The sequence below is a fragment of the Rana temporaria genome, chromosome 5 (assembly GCF_905171775.1).
Source record: "Rana temporaria chromosome 5, aRanTem1.1, whole genome shotgun sequence".
Taxonomy (NCBI): Eukaryota; Metazoa; Chordata; class Amphibia; order Anura; family Ranidae; genus Rana; species Rana temporaria.
Window position 1 is genome coordinate 333,850,855 of NC_053493.1, and position 26,621 is coordinate 333,877,475.

The 26,621-nt window shown below is 41.5% G+C and overlaps 1 protein-coding gene across 6 annotated transcripts in view; it reads left to right on the top strand.

Annotated features, from left to right (window-relative positions):
• CSPP1 (centrosome and spindle pole associated protein 1) overlaps positions 1-26,621 on the top strand; it is a 93,279-nt gene that overhangs the window by 58,836 nt on the left and 7,822 nt on the right. For all 6 annotated transcript variants that reach the window (XM_040354365.1, XM_040354364.1, XM_040354361.1 and 3 more), the window contains 15 exons: positions 3,228-3,517; positions 4,722-4,840; positions 5,201-5,291; positions 8,755-8,872; positions 8,990-9,137; positions 9,327-9,461; positions 17,207-17,319; positions 17,428-17,577; positions 19,142-19,297; positions 20,241-20,351; positions 20,935-21,001; positions 21,497-21,623; positions 23,056-23,198; positions 25,639-25,782; positions 25,953-25,993. In XM_040354365.1, the coding sequence (XP_040210299.1) occupies positions 3,228-3,517; positions 4,722-4,840; positions 5,201-5,291; positions 8,755-8,872; positions 8,990-9,137; positions 9,327-9,461; positions 17,207-17,319; positions 17,428-17,577; positions 19,142-19,297; positions 20,241-20,351; positions 20,935-21,001; positions 21,497-21,623; positions 23,056-23,198; positions 25,639-25,782; positions 25,953-25,993 (1,953 nt within the window). The remainder of the gene's footprint in view (positions 1-3,227; positions 3,518-4,721; positions 4,841-5,200; positions 5,292-8,754; positions 8,873-8,989; positions 9,138-9,326; positions 9,462-17,206; positions 17,320-17,427; positions 17,578-19,141; positions 19,298-20,240; positions 20,352-20,934; positions 21,002-21,496; positions 21,624-23,055; positions 23,199-25,638; positions 25,783-25,952; positions 25,994-26,621) is intronic.

The following is a 26,621-nucleotide window of genomic DNA, read 5'->3' on the forward strand; positions in this document are numbered from 1 at the left end:
GACAGCTCAGAAACCAGTCGCGCCTTTGAAATCCAAGAAGAGAAGAAGATTTTGCCTTGTAAACAACCAGACTGGCACTCTAAGTAAAAAGTCTGTATCTACATTTCTTTGTTGGAGTACTTTACACTTTTGTCTGTATGCATTCTGCATGGTTCTACCAATGTATGTTTTCATAACTTGTTGCATTCTATAATGTTTTATTGTGTACCTCAACAAAAAAAAAAAATTTGCATCTCAGTTTCATAAGAACAACTGGGATCCCAAGTACTCAGGAAGTCTAAGATGACAAGTCTTCAACATGGTATCCAGTGGCTACAAGCTGGTTTCCCCCTCCACACTTTATGCGCACAAGGGTGTCTTCAGATCTGCAAAAAAAGGTGGTTTTCTTTGTGGCCCTGGAGAGACTACTGTTCAAAAGGATTATTGTGCTGGCAGTGGAGCGGTCTCTCGGGTTCTATTCCAGCCTGTTCACAGTTTCAAAGCCAACAATAGATGACTGGCCTAGTTGTCTCAACAAGTTTCTGAAATTACAAAAATGTATAATGAAGTCACCAGAGTCAGTGAATTCTATGCTTCATCAAGGATGGCTACCTGTACATAACGATTTTCTGGTTTTGTTAACAGTGAGGATTGCAGTATAAATTTGTGACCTTATGATTCAGCCTATCCACTGGCCCTAGAGTTTTTAATGTGTTGGCTCTAGTTCTTAGGTTGATACAAAACGATCACTGGCGCTCAATGGGAAATAACTAATATCCCATGAAATACTTAAACCCTTTGTGTGGGCTGAGAACAGTCCGTGCTGCAGAGATCCAGATACCCTGAAGTACCACAAATACACCAATACACCAAAAAGGAAAACTCTGCGCTCCTGAAAGTTCACCAATTATAAATCCACTTCATGTTTGTGAAGAAAGAAACATACATTGAGACTCTAATTTTCGGAAGATCCAGTCCTTTATATGATCAAAGAAGAGAAAAGTTTCCACAATGTACACAGTTTGATGTAAAAAGTATGAAAAAAAACAAAAAAAAAAACTTTCCAAATCAGACCAACACACTCTTCAGACTTCAAATGGTTAAAGCTTGCGGTTTTGGTTTGTGTGCTGTCTAGCTAGTAATGATGTCATGCTAGACAGCACACAAACCAAAACCGCAAGTTTTAACCATTTGAAGTCTGAAGAGTGTGTTGGTCTGATTTGGAAAGTTTTTTTTTTTTTTTTTTCATACTTTTTACATCAAACTGTGTACATTGTGGAAACTTTTCTCTTTCTCTCTCAATGTATGTTTCTTTCTTCACAAACATGAAGTGGATTTATAATTGGTGAACTTTCAGGAGCGCAGAGTTTTCCTTTTTGGTGTATCTAGTTCTTAGGTTGTTAAGGACTCAAGATTCCCCCAATGTAAGTTACATAGATGACTTGTGTCTAAAGAAGCAATTGGCTGAGAAACTGAGGTCCAATGTCCAGCAGGTTGTACAAGTTCTGGAAAGGTTTGACTAGATACAAGATGGACTTGATTCTGACTCAATGTACCTAGAGTACCTAGGATTAGTCCTTGATACGGTTCAGTTGAAGGTATTAACCCTTGCAGGAGAAATGCCTGTCTATTCAAGCCCAGGTGGGATCCCTGAAGCCAGTTGTGGATCTCGTCATGTCTTGATTTAACAGCAAAATGGCAGGATGATGTCCAGAATTTTGGGATCCTCAGGTATTTGATGCCCTAGTAACTCTGTGGAATCAGTTCTCCCTGATCTATGCTTTCCCTCCCCTTCAACATTTACCTATTCTTTTATGCAGGATAGATAGAGGAGGGCATTCTGGTTATACAATGTCATTGTTTGATGGGGCAGAGGTGGGCAGCAATCTCTAAGGTACAGTGTACCTGGTGACCTCACTGGCAGGATGCTTTACAGGTATTGCTAGAGTGCAATATCTCTGATATCCTGATTGCACTGGCTTGACCAAGAAAAATGGGATATGGCAACACTGTAATGCTGCGTACACACGATGGGTTAGTCTGATGAAAACGGTCTGATGGACCAATTTAATCAGAGCAAACCAATCTTGTGTGGGCCCCATCGGTTTATATCCATAGGTTAAAAAAATGGGAACTTGTTTTAAAATTATCTGATGGATATAAAACCTATAGAAAAAAACGATTGTCTGTGGGGTACGTCCATCGGTTAAAAATCCACGCATGCTCAGAATCAAGTCGACGCATGCTTGGAAGTATTGAACTTCATTTTTTTCAGCACGTCGTTCTGTTTTACGTCACCGCGTTCTGACACGATCGGTTTTTTAACTGATGGTGTGTAGGCACGACTGATCATCAGTCAGCTTCATCGGATAACTGGTGGAAAAAATCCATCAGACCGTTCTCATCAGACTAACCTATCGTGTGTACAGGGCATAAGTCTCTTTTGGCAGACAAGCAGTGGGCTCTTCCAGATTGGCGGTTCTATCCTGCTTACAGTTGCTGGTTTTGACAGTATGACTGTCCACGTCCTGAGGAAAACGGACGTTTCTGACTCTGTGATTCCTACCCTCCTGAAGGCTAGAAAGTCAACCTCCTGGAAAGTGTACCATTGTAAATGGAAGGCTTGTTTCACCTGGTGTGAAGCCCATTCATTTTATATTTGGCAGTATGTTGTGGGGTGCATTTTGGCTTTCCACAAATCTGGTATTGAGAAGTCTCTGGCTTGAGTACCATAAAGGAACAAATTTCGGCCTTGCTATTTCAGAGGCTTATTCCTTGGTTAAAACCTAGATGCATGGTGTAACTTGAAAGGATCAGCTAAAAGAAATACTGGTGACTAGTCCTTTGCCCTCTGGCTGCCTTTCATTAAAAACGGCGTTGAGAGTCCATTTTTCTTTTACATAGGTACTTGTACTGTGCTTTAATGCCCTTGTTATCTTGGGCAATTCTAAGCCAAGTAAAGTTCTGTTTAATTGAATGATTTCCGAAGAAGATAACTTTTAAAGTGACACAGAAACCGAAAGTTTTCTGGATCTTTAGATTCCATAATGAAAAAAGTTTTTTTTTTTTTTTTTTTATCTGTGGCAGTGATTGTAAAATAAAGGTCAATACATACATAATACAGTATGTAGGATAATGCACACTGAACACATTATATAACTGTTGTCTTCATTTTCATTATCTCTCATGTACCAAAACTAATATATTCCTTTCGTGAAAATGTGGTCTTTGTTTTCCTTCTCTTAAAGCCGGACAGGCTGAGGCAGTTTGGAGCAATAAATCGTCAGCAGGAAATGCCTGATAGAAATGTTTCCTTTCGACCTGGAGTTCTAATTGACTCAGAGAAGACAAGCAGAAGGGTTGAGAATAAGCCTGTCTTCGAAGAGAGGGCTCCACCTGAAAGACCAAGAGTGGCTTTTCAGACACCTGTCCCTGAGCCTGCTGTCACTGGAAGTGGATATCCTGTAGCCTACAATCCAGCACAAGAGGATCTGCACAGAGGAATATCCAGCGCACTAGGGGAAATAGTTGCCCCCAGGTAGCTACATATCAGTTACTGTGATATACCTGGCCAGTCTCAAAAACCTGTCTTATGTTCCTTATATGTATATACATACGTATGTAGATTTTGGTTTCAGAAATGTAGGCCCTCATTCCAGACCCAAACAATGACATTGTATAATACCTTTATCACTGTCATCAGATGTAAAATACCAGAATGTTGAACAGCTTTTACTTCACAGATTCTGGATATAAATATACACAATTTATTTCTGAGCTATAGGTAACAGCAGTAACATCACCCCTTGTTGGGGAATTATATTAACCACTTGCTTACTGGGCACATATACCCCCTTCCTGCCTAGGCTAAATTTCAGCTTTCGGCACTGTCACGCTTTGAATGACAATTGCGCGGTCGTGCAACGTGGCTCCCAAACAAAATTGACGTCCTTTTTTTTCCACAAATAGAGCTTTCTTTTGGTGGTATTTGATCACCTGTGCGGTTTTTATTTTTTGCGCTATAAACAAAAATGGAGCGTCAATTTTGAAAAAAAACCCACAATATTTTTTAGTTTTTGCTATAATAAATATCCCATTTTAAATTTTTTTTTTTTTTTTCAGTTTAGTCCGATACGTATTCTTGTACATATTTTTGGTAAAAAAAAAAGAAAATCACAATAAGCGCATAGTGATTGTTTTTTTGCACATATTATAACATCTACAAATAAGGGGATAGAATTATTACTTTTTTTTTTATTATTATTATTTTTTTTTTTACTAGTAATGGCGTGATCTGCGATTTTTATCACAACTGCAGCGGCGGACACATAGGACACTTTTGACACATTTTTGCGACCATTCACATTTATACAGCGAACAGTGCTATAAAAATGCACTGGTTACTGTATAAATGTGACTGGCAGGGACCGGGGTTAACACTAGGGGGCATCAAGGGGTTAAATATATACCCTGGGAGTGATTCTTACTGTGGGGGAGGGGGACTGACTGGGGCAGGTAATCGATGGTTGTCCCTATGTACAAGGGACACACTATTGGTCTCCTCCCCCTGACAGGCACGCGCATCGGCACCTGTGTGACGCGGCGCGCGCGCGCATGCCACCCAGTGCCGGAGGCCGTATATAGACAGCCTCCCGGCAGATCAGACCCACCTTGCGCCCGTATATAGTCGGTTAAACTAGCAGTGTTACATTTTATCTAACATATTTGTGTCATTGATGTAGGATTGCAGCTGTGCCTCCACCTCAACCGCCAATCCTGGTAGACGGTTATCGGACACCTTATGATGACGCCTATTATTACTATGGTGCCCGGAATCCACTGGATCCAAATCTAGCCTACTGTAAGTGAATCTTTTCCAGGTGTCCTTGCATAGATTATCCAAGATATAAATAAGGGTCTGGATTAAGGAAGTGGGAGCAGGTACCTATCGGGTACTTTCTTTCTGAGGAAGAAAAAAACTTCAATTGGGAAAGGAAGACAATAGCAGCAACTTAAATGTTTAGGTCTGCCCTAAACTCACTCTAACAATCTTCTTCAGTATGATGGTGCAAAGTGCAGTGACCCATACAGTAATCACAATTTTGTTTACGCTAAAATGACTGCAATAGAAATATGTTAATGCACTTTATACATCTTCACTACTTTTTGTTTGTTTGTGTTTTGTTCTGATAAGCTCATGTGAGAATGTTTCCTCGTACAGATCCTGCAGGCATGATGGTCACACAGCCAGCTCCAGGTGTCAACATGCCCTCTATGTATCCCAGCCAGGCTCATCCAGGGGATTATGCGATGTAAGTAACTGAAAGTAGACAGTTTGGTGAATCAACCTCATCATAATTTGACATCCACAGAAATGTGACAATAAGGGCTTGCTCACATGAGCTTTGGAGTCCGATAGGTGGCATTGTATCGCCTTCTGACTGCCTGCTTTAACCCTTTAATGGCTGCACTAGCATGCATTGCACATGGTTGTAGGGTGCTTACAGAGCCGACACATTTACTTGAATGGGTCGTGTTCACTGGGAGCTACACCTGCTGAAAGGGACAGGGGGTATATTTCCTGCCACAGCCACAAATCATAGCTTTGTAGCCATGTCATGTGCATACCCCCCAAGAGCTAAACAGGGTAGCGGTTGGGGGGCGATAAATTGTGGCTCAACCTGTTTTACCAATCCCCAACCACTACTGTGAACAAGCCCTAACTTGCATGTTGTTTTAAAAAAACAGACTATACAGGGCACAGGATAGAAACAATTGGGTTTTACTGCTGCCTACAGGAGGAATTAGACACAGGCAAACAAACCAGCCAGTATAACCCCTTCCACTACTAGTATCCTGCAGTTGCTAGTGTCCTAGGGGGATGGATGTCTTTTCTCTTTTGAGAAATGTTAAACCCATTTAACAAGCCTTTTTTTTTTTTTTTTTTTTTCAAATACATTTTTTTTTTTTTCAATTAACACTTGCCTACATACACACTGCTTAAGCTGGTCACTAAATGCCGCTATTTGGATGGGTGTATCCTCACAAATGGCCTTGGAGGCTGTACCTGGACCCCACTGGACTCTCATGTAACTCCTCTCTGCAACCACCTGTTTCTCCTTGGGATCTCAGTTTGTTTGTTTTGGTATTTCCACAAAATGTCTTTTGAACCTATTAGGGATATTTAGTCTCACACTTACTTGCAGGGCTACCTTCCTTGTCTCTGTCAGTTCCAAGGTATGTTTCTAAACTGGTAGCCTTGACCTGCAAAGTACCACAAGGTGATGTTGAAACCCAGAGCCTCCTTCCTTTCCAAGGAAGATTTAACCTCAACCAGGACATTTTTTTTGCATCCCGTTTCCCCGACTCCAGTTTATCAGAAGGAGATTTTCTTCCACTGTCTGGATGTAGTTCGTGCTGTGCATGTCTGCTTCCATTTCAAAAACTCATTCTCTGTCATTCCCAACAGTACCTATAATGGAGAACCTGCCTCCGTTTTGTGGTGGCGCAGACAGGTCATCATCCAAGCTTATATTCTTTAAAGCAAAACTCAACTCTCCTGTCCTTTACAGCCAATCTTAGTGTCTGTTTGACCTGTAGTTGCCATGGTGCTGCACATGTAATCAGTTATGACACCAGTCATTTGATGGTTTGTTTGCGAGCACATGCAACTATGATAGTTATTTCTCACTGCATACCTGGAATGCAACTCTTGAAAATAGTTACATTGATAGGTTTAGTTTCACTTTAAGGATCCACCGTTTCTTGTTAAGGCACATTCTATGAAGTCTGTGAGCACTAGTAAGGCTACATGTATACGGGACACTTTTACAACTGCTCGTAAATGATTAAACTTGACAGATAGTAACCCAAGTTTAAAACGTCAGTTTTGCCATGTTTACATGCCGCGTTTAGCTGCGTTTGTGTTTAGAATATTTTTTTTTTTAAATGGCTAAAAACGCCTATAAACGAAATTCTGCTAAATGCAGGTTGCTGCGTTTAGTCGCGTTTGGCATCTAAAACGTGGAAATCTTCTGCGTCTGAACCCATTCTTTTGCTTTCAAAGAAATGCTGTTAAACGCAACTGCCTAAAAATGGCAATAAACAAGACTGTGTACATGGTCACATAGGATAACATTGAACGAGTTTTAGGGTCAGTTGAAAAAAGCATCCAATTGCCTCTGAACGTATGTTTAGCAGCGTCCCGTGTACATGGGGCCTTAGGCTTTTTTGGCAGCAAGCTGCTGACCCCAAGATTAGCAAGGCCCCCACCTGAGTGTGGATGTTGAAGTCTCATCTGATGTCAGCTTCAGGCATAAGGTCTTTCAGCCGGCTCTTTAAATTTTGTTTGAAAATGTTTGTTTTCTGACTGTTTACTCAATTCTCCAGTGGTTAGTGGGGTCAAATCTAAAATCGTTTTTGACTGTAGTGACAAGAAAATTTAATGATATAAAAAAGTTTCCTAAAAAGTTTGCCATTGTTTAAATCATGGGTGCCCAACCGCCCTCCAAAGTGGCCCGCCATGTCTTGCTCTGAGATGGCGGGTTGGCATGCCCAGATCGCGGGCTCCCGACCCGCCATCTCTGAGCATTGGTGAATGGGGTCATGTGCGTGGGGCTGGCCTATCCGTGGTCGTGGCGAGGCTGGCCTATCCGTGATCGTGGCGAGGCTGGCCTATCAGTGATCATGGTGGGGCTGGCCTATCCGTGATCACGGCCAGGCTAGCCTATCTGCGATTACGGCCAGGCTGGCCTATCCGCGATCATGCTGGCTCCTGGAGTCCCGCCTCCACACCTGTGAACACTGCTGCCTTCACCTCCTCCAGGCCCCCCCTTACCTCCAGACTGATAGAAGATACAAGTTGCAGGTGGGGGGGGGGGGGGGTGGATATGGTCTGTGGAGAGAGGGAGCAGCCAAAGTTAAATAAATAAATAAAAACTTCTGGTGTCGGTATAAGTGTAGAAGTCAGTGCAGTGTAGAAGTCAGTGCAGTGTTGTGAGGTGGACAGTGCAGTGTTGTGAGGTGGACAGTGCAGTGTTGTGAGGTGGACAGTGCAGTGTTGTGAGGTGGACAGTGCAGTGCAGTGAGGTGGACAATGTTGTGAGGTGGACAGTGCAGTGTAGTTTAGTGGTCATTGTAGTGTAGTGGACAGTGTAGGAATCAGGTAGTGTAGTGGACAGGTAGGTCAGTGTAGTGGTGGCAAGTATAGGAAGCAGGTAGGTTAGTATAGTGGTCAGGTAGGTAGGTTAGTGCAGTGGTCAGTGTGGAAATCAGGCTGGTTTGTACTATTGTAGGAAGTGAAGGGACTTGGGGGGTGCTAAAAGTCCACAGGTAGGGGGGCGCAAATTACTTGCCTTGCCCCGTGCGCTGACAAACCATACGCCACTGATGCTCATTGTGGCCCGCGACTGGTTACCAAGTCGATAAAGTGGCCCTCGCTCCTCAAAAGGTTGGGCACCCCTGGTCTAAATCCTCCTGTAGCTGGATGTATAATCCAATTGTTCCTAAATCCTGTGTCTCTCAATGAACTCCAAGAAATGGATTTTTATGGTAAGTACAACAATCCAGACACACCACTAATATACCCGGTGAACACTTGTACTACCAAAACATAGTTATCAAAAAAAGAGAAAGAAAGTAGCATGTCACGCATTCTGCTGTTATCCAAATCTAGCAAAAAAGGAATTGTAATAAATGTTATTAATGTACATTTTTATCTGTGCTGTACGAAATTATCTTTATGTACTAAAATGTACTCAATCAATGTGTCTTTAGAGACCGTAATCAGAAAGCGGTGACTGCAAAAGGGCTCAGTTTAGGCTTGCTTCCAGAGGAAAATTCTCGACAGAACCGGCAAGTCGCTCAGTCCTATCAGAAAGAGTTGGAGCAGCAGGTATTGTTTCATATAATCGTCGGTGGCTTCCACTGTTCTTGGAATTCAGTGAGATATAATGTCCAGTAGCTGGTTATCTATAGCAGTATTCAAAGAAAAGGAACGTGTTCTTTGCAGATAAGAGAGAAGAATGAAAAACGCAGAAATGAGAGGGACGAGCAGGAACGATATGATGCTAAGCTGGAAGCTGAAATGAAGAGTTACAACCCCTGGGGTAAAGGAGGAGGAGGAGCTCCACTCAGAGACGGAAAGGGAAATCTTATCAGTAAGTATTATCCAGATAAAAATCCTGAACGCGAGTATTGCAAAACTTCCCAGTTCAGACTTACATGAATGTTACTTTTTACCTGCATATCACAGTATGATAGTAATTTAGACCTCTGCTAATGAGGTCTATTTACAACATAGACTTTACCTTTACTTCAATAAAAAAGAAAATTGTGTTTCTTTACAGCTGATCTTAAACGCATGCATAAAGAGAATGAAAATTCCTATCAGAATCCAGAATTTCAAGCATTTGAAGACCAGAGGGCTGTTGTAGCAGTGGACACAAGTCTTGCTGATAAAACATCCACTGGAAAAATACAAGGTACGTCAGGAAGTGTGAATCAAACATTAAATTGTTGTAAACATCCCACAATTGTGAAATAAAGTGCTCATGCGTTAATAAATAATCAGTGCTCCAATGTTCAGTGTTCAGACAAAAGTGCCCCACATGAATGTGCACGCACTCTAGACATTGACCACCTAGCGCTAGAGTGGTCACTTGCGCATTGTGGGGAAAAGACCCCTAGATGGTATATTTCAAGGTCTGCTGCACTTAAGATGATCCTCCATGAATTGGGGGGGGGGGGGGGAACAACAGAAGGGGGGCACCCAAAGCATAAAACTGTTTATTTATTAAAAAGATTGCAGTATAAAAACAAATGGGATGCACTCACATGTTTTGGTGCCTGGCACCCGGTGTGATCACCATGTGTTTTTATCAAAGGGTGATCCGGCCGATCTCCATTGGACGCCACTATTTTGCAGTGAGGTTCAGTCCCCTGTACTCGTTTTTCGGGTGGATTTGGTGTCGCAATGACACGATCAAGCCTCGATGCGTTTCAACCAATGGGAAAGCCCTCATCAGGAAGCTCCAAATCTGCCATCTTTGATGTGGGCTTATATCGCCATACTGGCAATAGCCTCCCTTTTGATGCATTGTTAGTTTGATAATGGCTCCACACATGCTGTGCACTTTGGGGTGCTTACAATTAATTGCATAATAGCATAAAAAATATACAAATAAAAAATAAATAATAATAAAGAAAAGGAAAAAAAAACCATGGATATTCCATTGGAATAATAAGTGTTTTAAATGCTGCTATCTGGTGGTAGAGTGAGTGAGTGAGTGAGTGACTTATATAGCGCAGCAAATGCGAACTTAATCGCCTCAAGGCACTTGACATCCAGAGTCGTACAGGTCCTTCAGAAGAGGTGGGTCTTTAGTTTTTTCCTAAAGGCCCGATGGTTTTCCTCCAAGCGGATGGTAGTGGGTAGAGCATTCCAGAGCCGAGGTCCTTGGACCGAAAATCTGCGTTCTCCCTTCGATTTGTAGCGGGATTTAGGAATTTGGAGAAGGTTTTGGTTGGTTGATCGGAGCACGCGCTTGGTGACGTAGGGTTTTATTTTCTCGCTTAAGTATTGGGGAGCGTTCCCCTGTATACATTTGTGGGTGAGGCAGAGTGTCTTGAATGTCACCCTGTCCTGTACGGGCAGCCAGTGGAGGGATCTCAAGGCCAGGGAGATTGATTCCCACGGCTTTTTACCTGTTACCAGTCTGGCTGCCGTGTTCTTGACGACTTGTAGACGTGACATCTGGTATTTCGGTAGTCCTAAATAGAGGGAATTTGCGTAGTCGAGTCGTGAGTTGATGATAGTTCCAACCACTACAGCTCTGTCCTCTTCCGGGATGAAGGGGATGAGTCTACGTAGCATGCGGAGCAGATGATGAGAACCGCTGACAACTGATCCTATTTGTGCATCCATCGTCATGTCTGCGTCAAAGATGCCTCCGAGACTTTTGACTTTGTTGCTTGGCGCAATGGTTTGTCCGAGGATGATGGGTGGTGTCCATGTGGTCCTAGAAATGGATTTCCTATTTGCGTGAAAGGTGAGTAGTTCTGTTTTGGATCCGTTGAGTTTGAGGGAGCTTTCAGTCATCCAATTGTCGATCAGTGTGAGGCATTTTCCAAGTTCATGAAATTGTTCTTTTTTGTTGGTGATTCGAAGGTAAAGCTGCGTGTCGTCACCATAGGAGTGGTAGCGCAGGTCCTGTTTGCTGATGATTTTGAGGAGCGGGCGGATGTAGATGTTGAAGAGTACGGGTGAGAGGGGCGATCCTTGCGGGACTCCGCATGTAACGGTCCGTGTTTCTGATGTAAAACCTCCAAGTTTCACGGTCTGAGTGCGATTTCCTAGGAAAGATGCGAACCACGGTAGGGCCGCGTCCGAGACTCCTGCTACTTCTTTGAGTCGTGTGAGCAATCTGTTGTGGTCTACCGTGTCGAAGGCTGCGCTAAGGTCCAGCAGCACTAGGAGACAGGATTCTCCATCATCTGCTGCTTTGAGGGCGTCATCCCATATCTTGAGAAAAGCCGTTTCTGTGCCGTGGCCTGGGCGAAAACCTGATTGTAGAGGATCTAGGAGTTTGTGATCGTCCAGGTGTGGCTGAAGCTGTTGTACTACTGCTTTCTCCATGATCTTGGAGATCGTGTTGAGGCTTGTTACCGGTCTGCGCTGGTTTGGGTCTTTCGGGTCGAGGTTGGGTTTCTTTAAGAGGGGTTTTATTATGCCTTGCTTGAGGTTGTTCGGGACTATCCCTTCCCTAAATGATTGGTTTATGATGTGCGTTATGGTGGGTGCCAAGATGTCCGTGCATTCTTTCAAAAGTTTTGTAGGAATGATGTCATTCGGTGATGTGTTGTCTCGGAGGCTTCCGATGATGTTTTTTGTGGTGTCGATTGTAATTGGGACCAGCTCAAAAATCGTCGATCGTGGGTTATTTATGTTGATTTCTTCTTCTTGCTGTATCTGAATGTGGTTGGTGTGTTTTTTCTGTTGAACTGTTGCCCGAATCGTTTCGATTTTGTAGATAAAAAAGTCAGATAGCTCATTGCAGAATTCCTGTGTTTCACTTGCAGGGGGGTCCAAGCAGGAGGGGTTCATAGTCTTAGCGACTAGTTTAAAAAGTTCCCGTGGACGGTTTAGGGCTTTGGAGATGGTGTGTGCGAAATGGTCTTTTTTAGCTTTAAAAATCGCTTTGTGGTAGTTCTTGGTGAGGGTTTTGTACTTTGTGAGGTTTTCTTTTGATGGGTTCCTCCTCCAGGCTTCTTCAGCTCTTCTGCGATCCTGTTTCAGTAGAGTGAGAGTGTCGTTGAACCAGCCCGAGTTGTTTTTCCGGCTGAGAGCTCTGCGCTTCGGAGCGACTGTGTCTGCTGTTTGTAGTAACGCTTTGTTTAAATCGTTGAGTGTTTGTTCCGTTGAGTGGTTCAGATTTGGTACTTCTATTTTTGTCGCTAGGGTGGTTTTGAAGAGCTCAGAGTGTAGTTTCTTCTGCGATCTTGCCCAGTGTATAGTTGTAGGGGGTTTGGGTTTTTGAAAGATGGTATCGATGGTTAATATGAATTTGATGGCGTGGTGGTCCGTCCAAGGTAAAGGTCTGTTGTCCAATTTTCTGATAATCACGTTTTGTTTGAAGATGAGGTCCAAAGTGTGACCTGACGTATGTGTTGAAGTCTTTATCAGTTGCTGCAGACCGCGTTCTTCGAGATGGTCGATGCAGGCGGTAGCGATGGGATCCTGAGTTGAGTTAGCCCAGAGGTTGAAGTCCCCAAGTAGCAGCAGGTTTTTGGTTTTCAAGGTGTATGTCGAGAAGAATTCGGTGAAGGGAGTGAGGAGATGCGTCTTTGGTCCAGGCGGTCTGTAGCATAGTAGTATGTGGACGGTTTCCTCGGGTGTTGTTTGAAGTTGCAGGGTGAGTGTTTCCATAAAGGGCAGTGAGTTCTGTAGAGTAGTTTTGGTGAGAGCGAGGTGGGATTTGTAGATCACTGGAAGGCCTCCTCCTCTTTGTCCTGTAGACCTATGGTAATTACAAGTGGAATTAATTCACTTGATAAGCTTAGAAGAAAATGCTCCATCTTGTGGTTAAAATAAAAGGCTACATCTATTTTGTCTACATAAATGTATAATTACGGATTGTAAATTAAATAGAAGCAATGAAATATAGGAGTATTGTAAGTTAGATTGAATAGGTTGACCTAATTGACTATAAGATGGATATTATATTTAAATTGGAAGAATATTGGATAAATTAGTGTCTAATATAGACAATAATCTTTAGTGGTTTAATAATCTGTAATAAAACAATTAAGGGCTAGGTCAACGTTTAACCCTTGAGGTGTCAAAGTTTGGAGTTCAAATATCCTTCTAATTTCATTTTGGGATATGTTTTTAATCATATTTGAACCCTTCAAGTGTCACTGAACAATATCGATGGTGTAACAAGTCATCTCCGCAGGGTTTTTATGATGTTTTAATCTAAAATTATTGGAGACACTATGTTTTAGGAACTCTTTTAAGAACATTCAAAACCTTAAATAAACGAGTAAGTGGGCACATAACAAACATACGCAAAGGGTTCCCAAAACATAGAGTATCCAATCATTTTAGATTAAAACATCATAAAAACCCTGCAGGGATGACTTTTTATGCCATTGATAGTGTTAAGGGACGCTGGAGGGGTTCAAATATGATTAAGAAAATATCCCAAAATGAAACTAGATGGATATTTAAACTCCAAACATTGACACCTCAGGGGTTAAATGTTGAACTAGACCTTAATTGTTTTATTACAGATTATTAAATCACTATTGATTATTGTTTATATTAGGCACTATTAATTTATGTAATATTCATCAAATTTAAATATAATATCCATCTTCTAGTCAATTAGGTCAACCTATTCAATATAACTTTATAATTAATAATGCTCCTGTATTTCATTACTCCTATTTCATTTATATTTCGTAATTATAAATTGTATGTAGACAAAATAGATGCAGCTTTTTATTTTAACCACAAGATGGAGCCTTTTTTTCTAAGCTTGGCATGTGAATTAATTCCACTTGTAATTACCACTGGTCTACCACTAGATGGTAGTATTTAAAACACTTACCGTATATACTCGAGTAAGGCCGACCCAAATGTAAACCGAGGCACCTAATTTTACCACAAGAAAACTTAACTCGAGTATAAGCCTAGGGTAGAAAATGCAGCAGCTACTGTAAGTGGAAAAGAGGGTCAACAATTCCCATTTGCAGCTTCACTGTGCCCATCTGCATGCCTCAATGTGCCCATCTGCATGCCTCAATGTGCCAATCGGCATGCCTCACTGTGCTGATCTGCATACCTGTCATGAAGTCAGTCGGCGGCCATCTAGTGTAACAAAGCCCCCTCTCCTCCTCATCCGTGATAGATGGAACACTCAGTTTCCCAGCACTGATTCAGTGTTCCGCCAATCATGGACGAAGAGGAGGCGGGGCTTTGTTACACTGCACGGCCGTCGACTAGACTGACGTCACAGCGCCGGGAGATCAGGCGCACTAAGCTGCAGATAGACACAGACTCGAGTATAAGCCGAGGGGGACATTTTCAGCACAAAAAAATTAGCTGAAAAACTCCACTTATACTCGAGTATATACAGTATTATTCCAATGGAATATCCGCGTTTTTTTCTTTCTCCCTTTTATTATTATTATTATTGTTTTTATTTTGTGGTATATTTATTATGCAATTAATTGGAAGTACCCTGAAGTGCGCAGCATGTGTGTAGCAATTGGCAAACTAACAATGCATTTAAAAGGGAGGCTATTGCCCGTATGGCTATATAAACCCACATCAAAGATGGCGGATTCAGAGCTTCCTGATGACAGGCTTTCTCATTGACTGAAACGCGTCAAGGCTTGATCACCGCATCGTGACACCAGATCCGCCCGAAAAATTAGTACAGGGGGCCGAGCCTCACCGCAAAAGAGCGGTGTCCAATGAAGATCGGACAGATCACTCTTTGATAAAAACACATGCTGATCACACCGGGTGCCAGGCACCGAAACATGTGAGTGCATCCCATTTGTTTTTATACTACAATATGTTTAATAAATAACAGTTTTACGCTATGTGTGCCCCCCTTCTGTCCCCCCCCCCCCCCAATTCATGGACGATCATCTTAAGTGCAGAAGATCTTGAAATATACCATCTAGGGGTGTTTTACCCACAAAGTGCAAGTGACCACTCTAGCTAGATGGTCATTGTCTAGGGTGAGTGCACATTCATGTGGGGCACTTTTGTCTGAACATTGGAGCACTGATTATTTATCAAGCACAAGCACTTTATTTCACAATTGTGGGACGTTTACAACAATTGAATGTTTGATTCACTATTTTATGTTAACATTTATGAATCTCGTACCAGCTAAGCGCGGTGTCCAATTACTTCATCATTACAGTGACACTAGTCTGCTCACATTCACACTGCTGCTGGCAACTGGTTGACTATTTTATATTTTATTTATTCTTTGGCGCAAAGTTTTTTTGTTTTATAAGTCAAGAAGTGTAACACAAGCAGGCAGTTTTCTTACAGAAACAAGCAAACAAACTGGCTGGGTAATTATTCATATAAATTGTGTTATACAGTCCTTGGCAAAAGTCTTGTCGCTTGTGTACAAATTGACCTGAAGTGCCGCTAAAATATATTTCTAATCAAGATTTTGTTACAAGAAATGGGTCATTTTAATCCCAACAGCTTTTGTAATAATTTTTCAGTGCGAAACGAAACTGACAAAAAGTATTCTAATATTCACAGCTTGGTAAAGCCCATTGAGTAATTTTTTTTCCAAGTCATAAGTGTTGTCGCTTTGTTATATGAGCTTCACCTGTGACTAATAATGGATCAATTAGGTCTCGGATGTGTATAAAAAGAACACCAGTACACTAGACCTTCTCAACTGCAACTAGACCTCTGCAAACATGCCTAAGATTCACCCGGAGACTAAAGTGTTGATTATCAAGAGGCTGAAGACCAGATCCACTGCTGATGTGGCAGACACCTTCAATGTGTCTCAGCGTCAAGTTCAGAGGATAAAAAAAAAAAAAAAGATTTGAAGAGACTGGAGATGTTTTGGACAAGGCCAGGTCAGGCCGACCCCGCAAGACAACTGCTCGAGAGGACCGTTTGTTGGCTTGAAAATCCAAGGCCAGCCCATTTTCCACTGCAGCAGAGCTCCACGAGACCTGGTCACCTGAAGTCCCTGTGTCAACCAAAACAGTTTGTCGGATTCTGTCTCGAAATGGCCTCCATGATCGAATCAGTGCCCATAAGCCAGCACTAAACAAAAGACAAATTTAAAAACCGTGTGGCATTTGCCGAGGGCCACAGCCTGCTAAAAGGATGGACTCTGGAAAAGTGGCAGAAGGTGGATTTTTCAGATGAATCTTCTGTTGAATTACACCACAGTCGCCGCAAATATTGCAGGAGACCTACTGAAACTCGCATGGAGCCGAGATTTACCCAGAAAACAGTGAAGTTTGGTGGAGGCAAAATTATGGTCTGGGGTTACATCCACTATGGGGGTGTGCGAGCATATGTGGTGTAGGATGAAATAGGAAGCATGGAAGACGAAACCAAAGAATATTGATGAACTCTGGGAGGCATGCAAGACTGTTTTCTTTGCTATTCCTGATGACTTCATCAATAAATTGTATGCATTTTTGCCAAACCGCATGGATGCTGTCCTTCAAGCTCATGGAAGTCATACAAGATATTAAATTTGGATCTCACAGCACCACTACTTAATTTGCTGACATATTTTTGGATTTTCAGTAAAGACGTTCAATTTCTGTATAGGCGACAAAACTTTTGTCTTGCCAAAATTTTACTTTTCTGTCTTGATTAAATGATAAATCTTTTCTCAGTGAAACTAATTTATTTCAGTGCATTAAACATCATTTGGGAGGGCTTTAGCTTTTCATATGAGCTATTTCTAACACCAATTGATTAAATAAAAGTCCGGTTAATAGCAGGAGTTTCTACAAAATAGAGAAGCGACAAGACTTTTGTCAGGGACTGTACATAGCTATACATGTCATTCGGTCTCTGTGGTGCTGAATAAGATATTTGCTTTATTGGTTAGACTCCAGAGCAGCGTGTTTGCACCTGGGTACTCCTTTCCTCCTGACAGGGAATGTACAAATGCAGATAGAGTTGTTCAGCCTTTCTGTTTGTTTGTCTTTGCAGGTTTTGCATTTGCAAATCCATCTCAGTTTGCGAGAGGCAGTGTGTTCACTGAGCCCCCCACTGAACAGCAGGTGCACCAACAAGAATCCTACAAGAATTTCTTACAGCAACAGGTAACTGGTTACTTCATGCTGCCAGTGCTTTTTTCTGCAGCGCTTTGGGTAAGGCCATTATTTAAGATCTATTAAAACATAACAAGAACAATATAATAACATAAACAGATTGAAGAGAAAAGACGTAAAGAAGAACAGGAGAAAGAACGAATTCGTCTGGAAGAAGAAAGAGAAGAGAAGCGTCTTGCTGAAGAAAGGGCCAAAATTCAACGAGAATATGAAGAGGAGCAGAATAAGAAATTGGTTAAAGAGGAGGAGGTAATGAAATTTCACACATGGCTGAGACTTTTTATAGAACAATAGTGTTCGAATAAAATGTCAGATTATGTTGACTGCTCTGAACAGAATTCTAAGGTCATTCTTACCTTAAAAGAAACCTGCTGTTTATGCAAAAATTGCTGTATAATTTATGGGCTGCTTTACTGAATAAGCTGAAGATGGAAGCTGATTGGTTGTTATGCATAGCTGTTGAAGATTCTATCTTCTCCAGATTTGATAAATTCTCTTCACTGTGTTTTACATTTCATACGCCTGAAAACTGCACTCTAAGTACATTACTCCTGAAGTTCTTTAAGTTCAGCTGTGTGTAGAAAAACATATGGAACAGTTTTATTTTATTAAAATGAATGTGCTGGGGCTTGTACATTTCTGTTACACTTGTGCTTGTGGCTCAGTCATTAAAGCATATTTTGTTGTAAAAAAAAAATGTTTGCTAAGTATAGGAGGAGTAGGCTTAGGTGTTATTTAACTATGCCCCTTTAAAGTGGTTATAAACTAAAAAAATTAAACCTGCAAGACAAAGGCATATTGAGCTAATATGCATCCCATACTAGCTCATTATGAAATACTTACCTTAGATCGAAGCTGTTGCAGCGGTCCCCACACACCACTGTGGCCCGCGACATGTCTCCCGGAGTTATTTCCGGGTTCGGGCTCCGGTGCTGTGATTGGCCAGAGCCTCGATGACGTCACTCCCGCGCATGCGCGTGGGAGCTGCTGCTGAAGAAAGAAAACTAGGGTTGGGACTTTAAATGAGGCGTATGAAAAACACACGCCTCCATCCCTATTGGATACAAAAAAAGGGGGTTTTTGGGACTTTAAATGAGATGCGTTTTTAAACAAACATTAGTATAAGTAAAATAGTAAACGTTTATAACCAGGCTCATACATACCACCCAAACAGCAAGCCAAATTCAACTGTCTAACTGTATATGTTAAAAGCAGAGATTGGTTGCACGCATTTGCAAGTACATGAGTAAGCTGCAGAGCCCGCGCCAAGGCTCTCTGCGATCTGCAGTCCTAACTAAACTTTTGAAGTCTCCTCAATGGAGGCATGTAAAGACTAATGGGTAGATGGAGGACAGGTGACTAGGGGTGTGTCCCCGCCTCCACCTATGCTTGGTATTGTGGTGAAGAGCACTGGTGAAGAAACACCACTAGGGGGCCGTTTCTTCAGTGCGCATGTGCAGAGGACATCGGCGCATACGATACTACCGTGAATATCTCCTAAACTGTGCAAATTTAGGAGATATTCACAGTACCTACAGGTAAGCCTTAGTATATGCTTACCTGTAGGATAAAGTGGTGTTACACTGCTTGCAACCACTTTAAGCCCCTCACACCTTTAACGCAATTTAACCACACACACAACTTGCTGCAGCGTGCTACCCCCCTTCCCACAGGGGTGTAAAAAAAAAAAACTAACTGCAGGTGGCAGATGTGCTTGGTTCACCACTGCTAAATCATGGACATTTCTATCTTATTTTAATTTGACATTTTTGGAAACGTATTATTGCTTCATATTATTGCAATATTGTTTCAGCAAAGGCAGAAAAATGAAGAGTTGGTTCGTCTGGCAGGGGAAAGACGCAAAGAAGCTGAAAGAAAAAAAAAAGAAGAGGAGGCAAAACAGGAGGATGATTTGAAACGCTTTTATGAACAGCAGAAAGCAGCCAATGTGTCTGAAGAGAAAGAGAAGGTTAGTAGTTTGTGTTTTATTAAGTCTTCTGCTTGTACAAGCCTCATTATAATCTCTATAAACCCACTGATCGTCTACCTAAAAACAGGAGACACTTATGCCGCGTACACACGATCATTTTTCGGCATGAAAAAAACAACGTTTTAAAAAAAATGTCATTTAAAATTATCGTCTGTGGGCTTCACAACATTTTTCGGGTTCTGAAAAACGACCAATTTTTTTTCCGAACATGCTGCATTTTTTAACGACGTTTTAAACGATGTCGTTTTTCGGGTTGAAAAAAATGATCGTGTGTGGGCTAAAACGACGTTAAAAACCCGCGCATGCTCAGAAGCAAGTTATGAGACGGGAGCACTCGTTCTGGTAAAACTACCATTCATAATGGAGTTAGCATATTCATCACGCTGTAACAGACAGAAAAGCGCGAATCGTCTTTTACTAACAGGAAATCAGCTAAAGCAGCCCAAAGGGTGGCGTCATCCGCATGGAACTTCCCCTTTATAGTGCCATCGTACGTGTTGTACGTCACCACGCTTTGCTAGAGCATTTTTTTAAAACGATTGTGTGTGGGCAACGTCGTTTTAATGATGAAGTTGGAAAAAATTATGTTTTTTATACATGCCGAAAAACGTTGTTTTTTTCATGCCGAAAAATTTTCGTGTGTACGTGGAATTAGGGCTTCCTTCCCGTAGATAAGAGAAAATTATTCTCTTATCATTTGGGTACAAACAAACCAAAGCATATTTAGATGACTTGTAAAAAAAAATGAATTTTTTTTTTGCTTGGAGTAAATAATTTTTTTTTTTTACAGTTTAGTGTACATTTTGTTAAGTTTCTTTTTTAGAATATTTTTAAATCTACTGTTTTGATAATTGTAGTGTCCCGAGCAGTGGTTTTATCTGGCTTTGTCCTCAGCCTGACATGCTATGCTTTATACTTCTAGTTTCAGCCATCAAGGCAGCCATCTCCTGTTATCCCTGCCTTACAAAACAAACTACCCTCCCGAACACCGAGACCACCAACTGCTGAGAGTGAAGTGTCCATCAAATCTCATGTATGTATTTCCTGTGTTTTATTTTACTGAATAATGTTCATTGATTTTCCTTACTCAGACTAGTTAGGCTTTATCTGGAATTTAAGTTGGCCAGTGGTCAAAGCTCTGTATACAGCCTATGATCCTGGGTGCACCACAAGGTGAAAATCAACACTTTGAAAATGAATCTAATTACATGTAGGCACCTCCAGCTCTGTTGTTACCTTAGGGCATGGGTCTTCAAACTATGGCCCTCCAGTTGTTCAGGAACTACAATTCCCATCATGCCTAGTCATGTCTGTGAATGTCAGTGTGTTACAATGCCTCATGGGATGTGTAGTTCTACAACAGCTGGAGGGCCGTAGTTTGAGGATCCCCGCCTTAGGGACATTTAGACCAGATTAGGTTTACCTTGAGACAGTTTAAAAGCATTTTAATTGACTTTAGTGTACCAATAAAACCCAGGATTCACAATTCCATAATGAATCGCATCCCATGGCATTAATTTGCCATCTAGCTATGTACATTTATAATATAACGTTATCAGGTAGTGATTCTTCCCTTACACAATACTGTTTTATTGTCTGTCTTTTCCCTGATGTAGGATGAGCCCCAGCCTCATATAACATCTCCACCAGTTCCTGCTAGGCGCAATCCACTTAGAGCTTACGGTAAGTAGTTCCAAGCTTTTGTCAAATCTGGCATCAGATTTGAATCCTACTGACAATCGTGTATCATTTTTATATTGTGGTGTTTGTCTGTCACTGTGTAAAGATGCACATAGTGCCTATTTCAGTAGTGAAAAGGTCTGCAAACAGATTGTTGTTGCAGTGTGTGGTATGTGTGTGTGTGAGCTGACACATGGGGAGCATGTATCCAGGCTTTGTTAACCCTACAGACAGATGCTTCAACCAGAATAATGTCTGATTGAAAGAAAGTAGCAAGAGATAGAGATGGTGCTCATATAGGCAGAAAACCTGTACAACTCAAGCTGGATGTTTTCATAAGAAGGTGGCTAAATATAGTTTGTCTCTGTGTGGTGCTGGAAAAACTGAAACCTATATTGTTCAGCATATAAATCCAGGATTTAATAAAAGGTTGGTAACTTATTGTACATGATTCCCAGCTCATTATGTCATTGTGAAATCCTTGGGTTTTTACTGCAGAAGAGAAGAAGAGTGTGATTGGAGAGCTGTCTGAGCTAAGGAAGCAACTACGCAGCGAGCAGAGACGTTTGGAGGGCCGTTTACAAGATACTGACAGAGATGACGAGTCTCTCCCCTCCAGGAGCGGGTACGAATACCACTATACCTCTACACTAAACCAAACTCCCATTGTACTTTAGAATTAGGTGCTAGAGACAAATAACCACTTAACCTCTAACCAGTAAAGTTACCTTATTTGAGGAAGGTGCTGAAAATATTAAAGTATACATAAACCCCATCACAACCCCATTTGAACGTAGTTGTTTTTAATCATTTTAAATTGGCTTTTAATAAAACCATACCTGATGATCCTGCCATTTAATTCCTTGTTCAGGCTCCAACGCTGCTAATGTAATATTATAATTATATATCTCCTATCTAAGCTTGCAAGCACACACCTGTGTTTCACACACTTTTGAAACAAACACTTTTTATACACACCAAACATACTAATATATAAACTGGTGTACAAATATATAACGTGCTATTGTGGTGCTAATGTAAATAAATACCAACATACAGTGTAGTGCAACACTATGTGTTATGGCACTTGAAATGTAAACAGTTGATCAATTTATAGTTCAGTCAGTGCATTCAAATAGGTAGTCCTTTATTATCACCTATAGTCCAATTTGACTACTTCTGTTGTGTATTCAGTCTACACTACTGCAATCCCCACCTGTGTATCCAACACTCAAAGTCCGGAGTCTGAGTGACGTCACCACATACATAGGAGGTGCATGTCTATTGAGGACACAGCAAAAGCGGTGCTCGTACCTGATTGGGAGGACATAGGCTTAATCCCTCAGTGTATGAGTGTGGCTGCACCTGATAATGAGTTTTTTTTAACCATTGTTTTTAGTACTTGGGGTGTCATGTTTTGCTTTGAGTAGAGTGCTGTGGAGAATAATGGTAATCCAGTGTGGAGCCTGAGGGGTGTATTTAACCCCTGAAGGGGGAAAAAGCACGATACGATCATCTTATATTTAAATGATCCAACCCAAAAGATGAGAGTGCACTTCGGGTATTGGAATACACAGTGGCACGACTGATTACATGAAGTGAAAACACTGGTGGGGATTGTAGTAGTGGAGATTGGAAGCATGACCGAAGTAATTAAATTGGACTGTGTGTGATAATAAGGGCTATGTTTGAATGAACTGACTGCATTTTGGATAGAGTGATTGTTTCCTTAAGATTCAAGCACTATAGCACTTTATTGTGTTGCACTACAGTGTATGTTGGTATTTAGTTTATATTAGTAGTACATTGGCACTTTATATAGTTGCCCCAGTATATTAGTATGGGGGGTATTAGGAGGGGCAAAAAAATATGGTTTGAGTTTTGGAAGAGTCTAGCAGCATTCATGATAGACTGAAGGGCGGTGGGACTAAATAAAAGCATATATTGTAACATTATCTTTGTGTGCAGACAACATCCATACTTGTGTCAGAAGAAGATACATGCACTATATTTTATAACTTTAGCATGCTGATTGAAGTTATTTTTCTTCTGTTAAGACGGAGGAGGGAGAAAGGCTCCGCGGATATTTTTGATCTGGCCAGGCAGAGGGTTCAGGCTACGGTACGAAGACCTTCATTAAAGGAACTGGAGAATGTGAATTTGCATAATATCCGAGAATTTAATGACCTCAAGTACAGAGGTGAGCTGTGTAAATAAATACAGACATGTTTAATTTATTCAGGTAGTGGGCAAGAAGCAGCCATTGCAGAGCTATATAATATAAATATGTCCTTTACTAATAACAGAGAATGAAAAACACAGTCAGTACTACTTAACCTTAATGAGTGCAGCTCTAAGGTAATACCATTTTAAATTTAGCGGACTACAAATTACTATCCTACAGTGCTGTAATGCTGATTTTTTTTTTGCATATTTGCCACACTTGAATGATTCGGATCATTAAACAAATTTTAATTCTACACGAAGACCTGAGTAAATACAAAATGCAGTTTTTAAATGATGATTAACTGGCAATAAGTCTTTCACTTCGCTGTGGAGGAATTTTTGCCCATTCTTATTTGCAGAATTGTTTTAATCCAGCCACATTGGAGGGTTTTTGAACACGAATGGCCTGTTTAAGGTCATGCCACAGCATCTCAATCAGATTTAAGATTTTGACTAGGCCACTCCAAAACCTTAATTTCTTTTTTTGAGTCATTCAAAGGTGGACTTGCTGGTATGTTTTGGATGATTGTCCTGCTATATAACCCGCACTTGAGCTTGAGGTCACAAACAAATGGGCGGACATTTTCCTTTAGGATTTTTTGGTAGAGCGCAAAATTCACAGTTCTATCAATTATGTCAAGTCGTCCAGGTCCTGAAGTTGCAAAGCAGCCCCAGACCATCACGCTGCCACCACCACAACAGTTGATTGTTGGTTATGATGCTCTTTTACTTTTTCACATAGGGCCATGCAGGTTTGGACAGCTTTTTTTCCCATAATAAATTCAATTAATTCAATTAATGTCAGATTATACTGCCACCTACAAGAGAAATTGACACTGGCAACAAAAAAGTTGGCCAGCACAGGATAGCTATGCCCACAACTATCATAGGGACTAGGTGAGAAGGGTGTACGCCCAAAACGTTCAAAAGACGGTTTATGAAGAGCTGAGAGAACCAGATTATAATCCCAAGGGGAAACAGGAGAGCATACAGAGGAAAAGAAGTGTATGACAACCGGACAGTGGCGGCCCTTGCATTGTGGACGCACGGCCGCTGCCCCCCCAGCCCTGCTGCCGCCTACCTTTCCATGCGCCCGGCACCTTTCAGTACGCCGGAGGCATTGATTCCTATGCCGTGGGTGGGAGGGGTGTATTTTTTTGAAGCACCTGATTAGAGCCAGAGGCTCTAATAGGCTTCAAAAAAGGGTGGGCTCGGGGCGCAGAGTGTGCGCCCTGATCCCACCCAATTGTGTGACCATAGCACAGTGCCTCCCCGCCAGTCAGTGAGACCTGTTTCCTGATTGGCCAAAGCGCCACAGACGAACTGAATTTCCGATATAATTTTTTTCCGTCTGAAAAAAAGAGAACATGTTCTCTTTCTAAATTCCGATGGAAAAAAAGTCAGATGGGGCACACACAGTCGGAATATCCGATTGAAAAAATTCCATCGGAAATTCCGATCGTATGTACACGGCATTGGGCATATACCCTTGTCTGACCTTACTCACAAGGTGGCCTTTCTGGGTTTATCACCTCTGATTTAGTGGCCTTATCCAGAGTTAGGGACACAGACTCTTTAATCATCATGATGTGCCTTAAGTGTATAACTAGGAAAATAGGATTTTTGATGCTAGTAAAAGCAATTGTGTACTGTCCGTGATACTTTTCTATTTGCACGTCCAAATTTTCAGGACAAGCCTTCAGGGTGTACCTCATTTTATGGTTCAAGCAGCACTAATAAACAAAGTTTTAGCAGAATGTTAAGTAGAACAGTCTCTGAGAACCAAAAAAACTGAGCAAGTGCACTAATGCATCTACCATCGCCTTAAGCATGCCTTGGCAATGAAATCAATTCCTTGGAGTACAGTAAAAGAACACCGGTCTCTCCCCTCTGTTCTTATGATCTCCCTATTGCTTGCTACAAAACAGAAAGCTAGCTGGAAGTGGGAGGGATTATATTGGGGGATGTCCTCACAGCCGTCCTTTTTTTTTTTTTTTTTATGCCAGTGTCGTAATGATTATAAAAATCAAGTCAAAAATCCTATTTTTTGCCAGGAGTGGCATACGCCTCTTTGGACTTTAACCTATTGTAGGCCAGCGCATTCTAAAAAGTGACTAAATCCCTGGAGTTCAGCTTTAAAGGATTCATGAAGGCCTAATAAGCTGTAAACAGCTTTTGTGTGTGATTTGTGGAGGTTTACATTGGCCTTCCATGTACTATTTTTTTATCACAGAGACCCAGACATTTTTCCCTGGGCCAGTTAGATTAAAATGTAATTAACCTATCAGAGGACATATAAAAAAAACATATGCACACTGTGCATCTTGTGAGAATAGAACCCAGAACCAAAACAGGGCTTCAACGCTGTTTTGCACCTTGTGGGCTTAAACAAATTGTTTGTTAATGTGGAACAGATACAGAGACCCGCGAAGGAGTGAGATTTATGTACCCTGACCCTCCAAAGGATGATAAGTCACTGGAGATCCAACAGCAAGCCTTGCTTCGAGAACAGCAGAGGAACCTGAACAGAATGAAAAGGAGGCCAGTGATGCCTAAAGGTGAGCAGAACCCTCAACTAAACTAAACCCAATGTTTGAATAATGGTAACAAAGATGAATCTGCCCTTTGTGTGTTCCCACCACTGCGCTTATGAACCCAATGTTTAAATAAAATGATTACTGGGAAATACAGTAGTTGATCTGATTGTTTTATATGGCCTTTATTACAGGTTTTGAGCTGTTCCCTGAATACAATCTTCCCACTGCAGTGGTAAGGAGCTACAGACTATGATAATTGATTAGTACATTATACTGTAATATAATGTTGCCGCTGCATTTGCTTCCGGTCTTTACTCTGCCTCTGGTAAAATTAGTGCAGCATGACATTTTGGTTAATCATGTTTAATCACTATCTGCTTTGAATCCAATATACAATTGTGTTCAAAATAATAGCAGTCCAACATCGCTAACCAGATCAATCACTGTTTTTGGTATAAATTATATTTCTACATGGCAAATTATTTACTAGTATGTGCAGTAGAGTAATAGAAAAGCAACAGACTCAACAGTCATGACATGCATGGTTCTTATTCTGTGTAATTAAATCATTTATTGAAAGGGGCGTGTTCAAAATAATACAGTGTGGGAATTCAATTAGTAAGGCGATTCAGTCTGGTGTCACACAGGTGGCCCTTTTTCAAAGCGGAGCTCCACCCTAAAGTGTGACTTTCAACGGATTCCTTCCCCCCTCCGGTGCCACAATTGTCACTTTCAGGGGGAGGGGGAAGCGGATACCTGTCTAAGACGGCACCCACTTCCGGGCATAGAATCTGTGGGAAACTGCAGGCATTACGCCACTTCCTGTGCCCCCCCAAACCCCCCCCTTGTGTTCTGGGAAA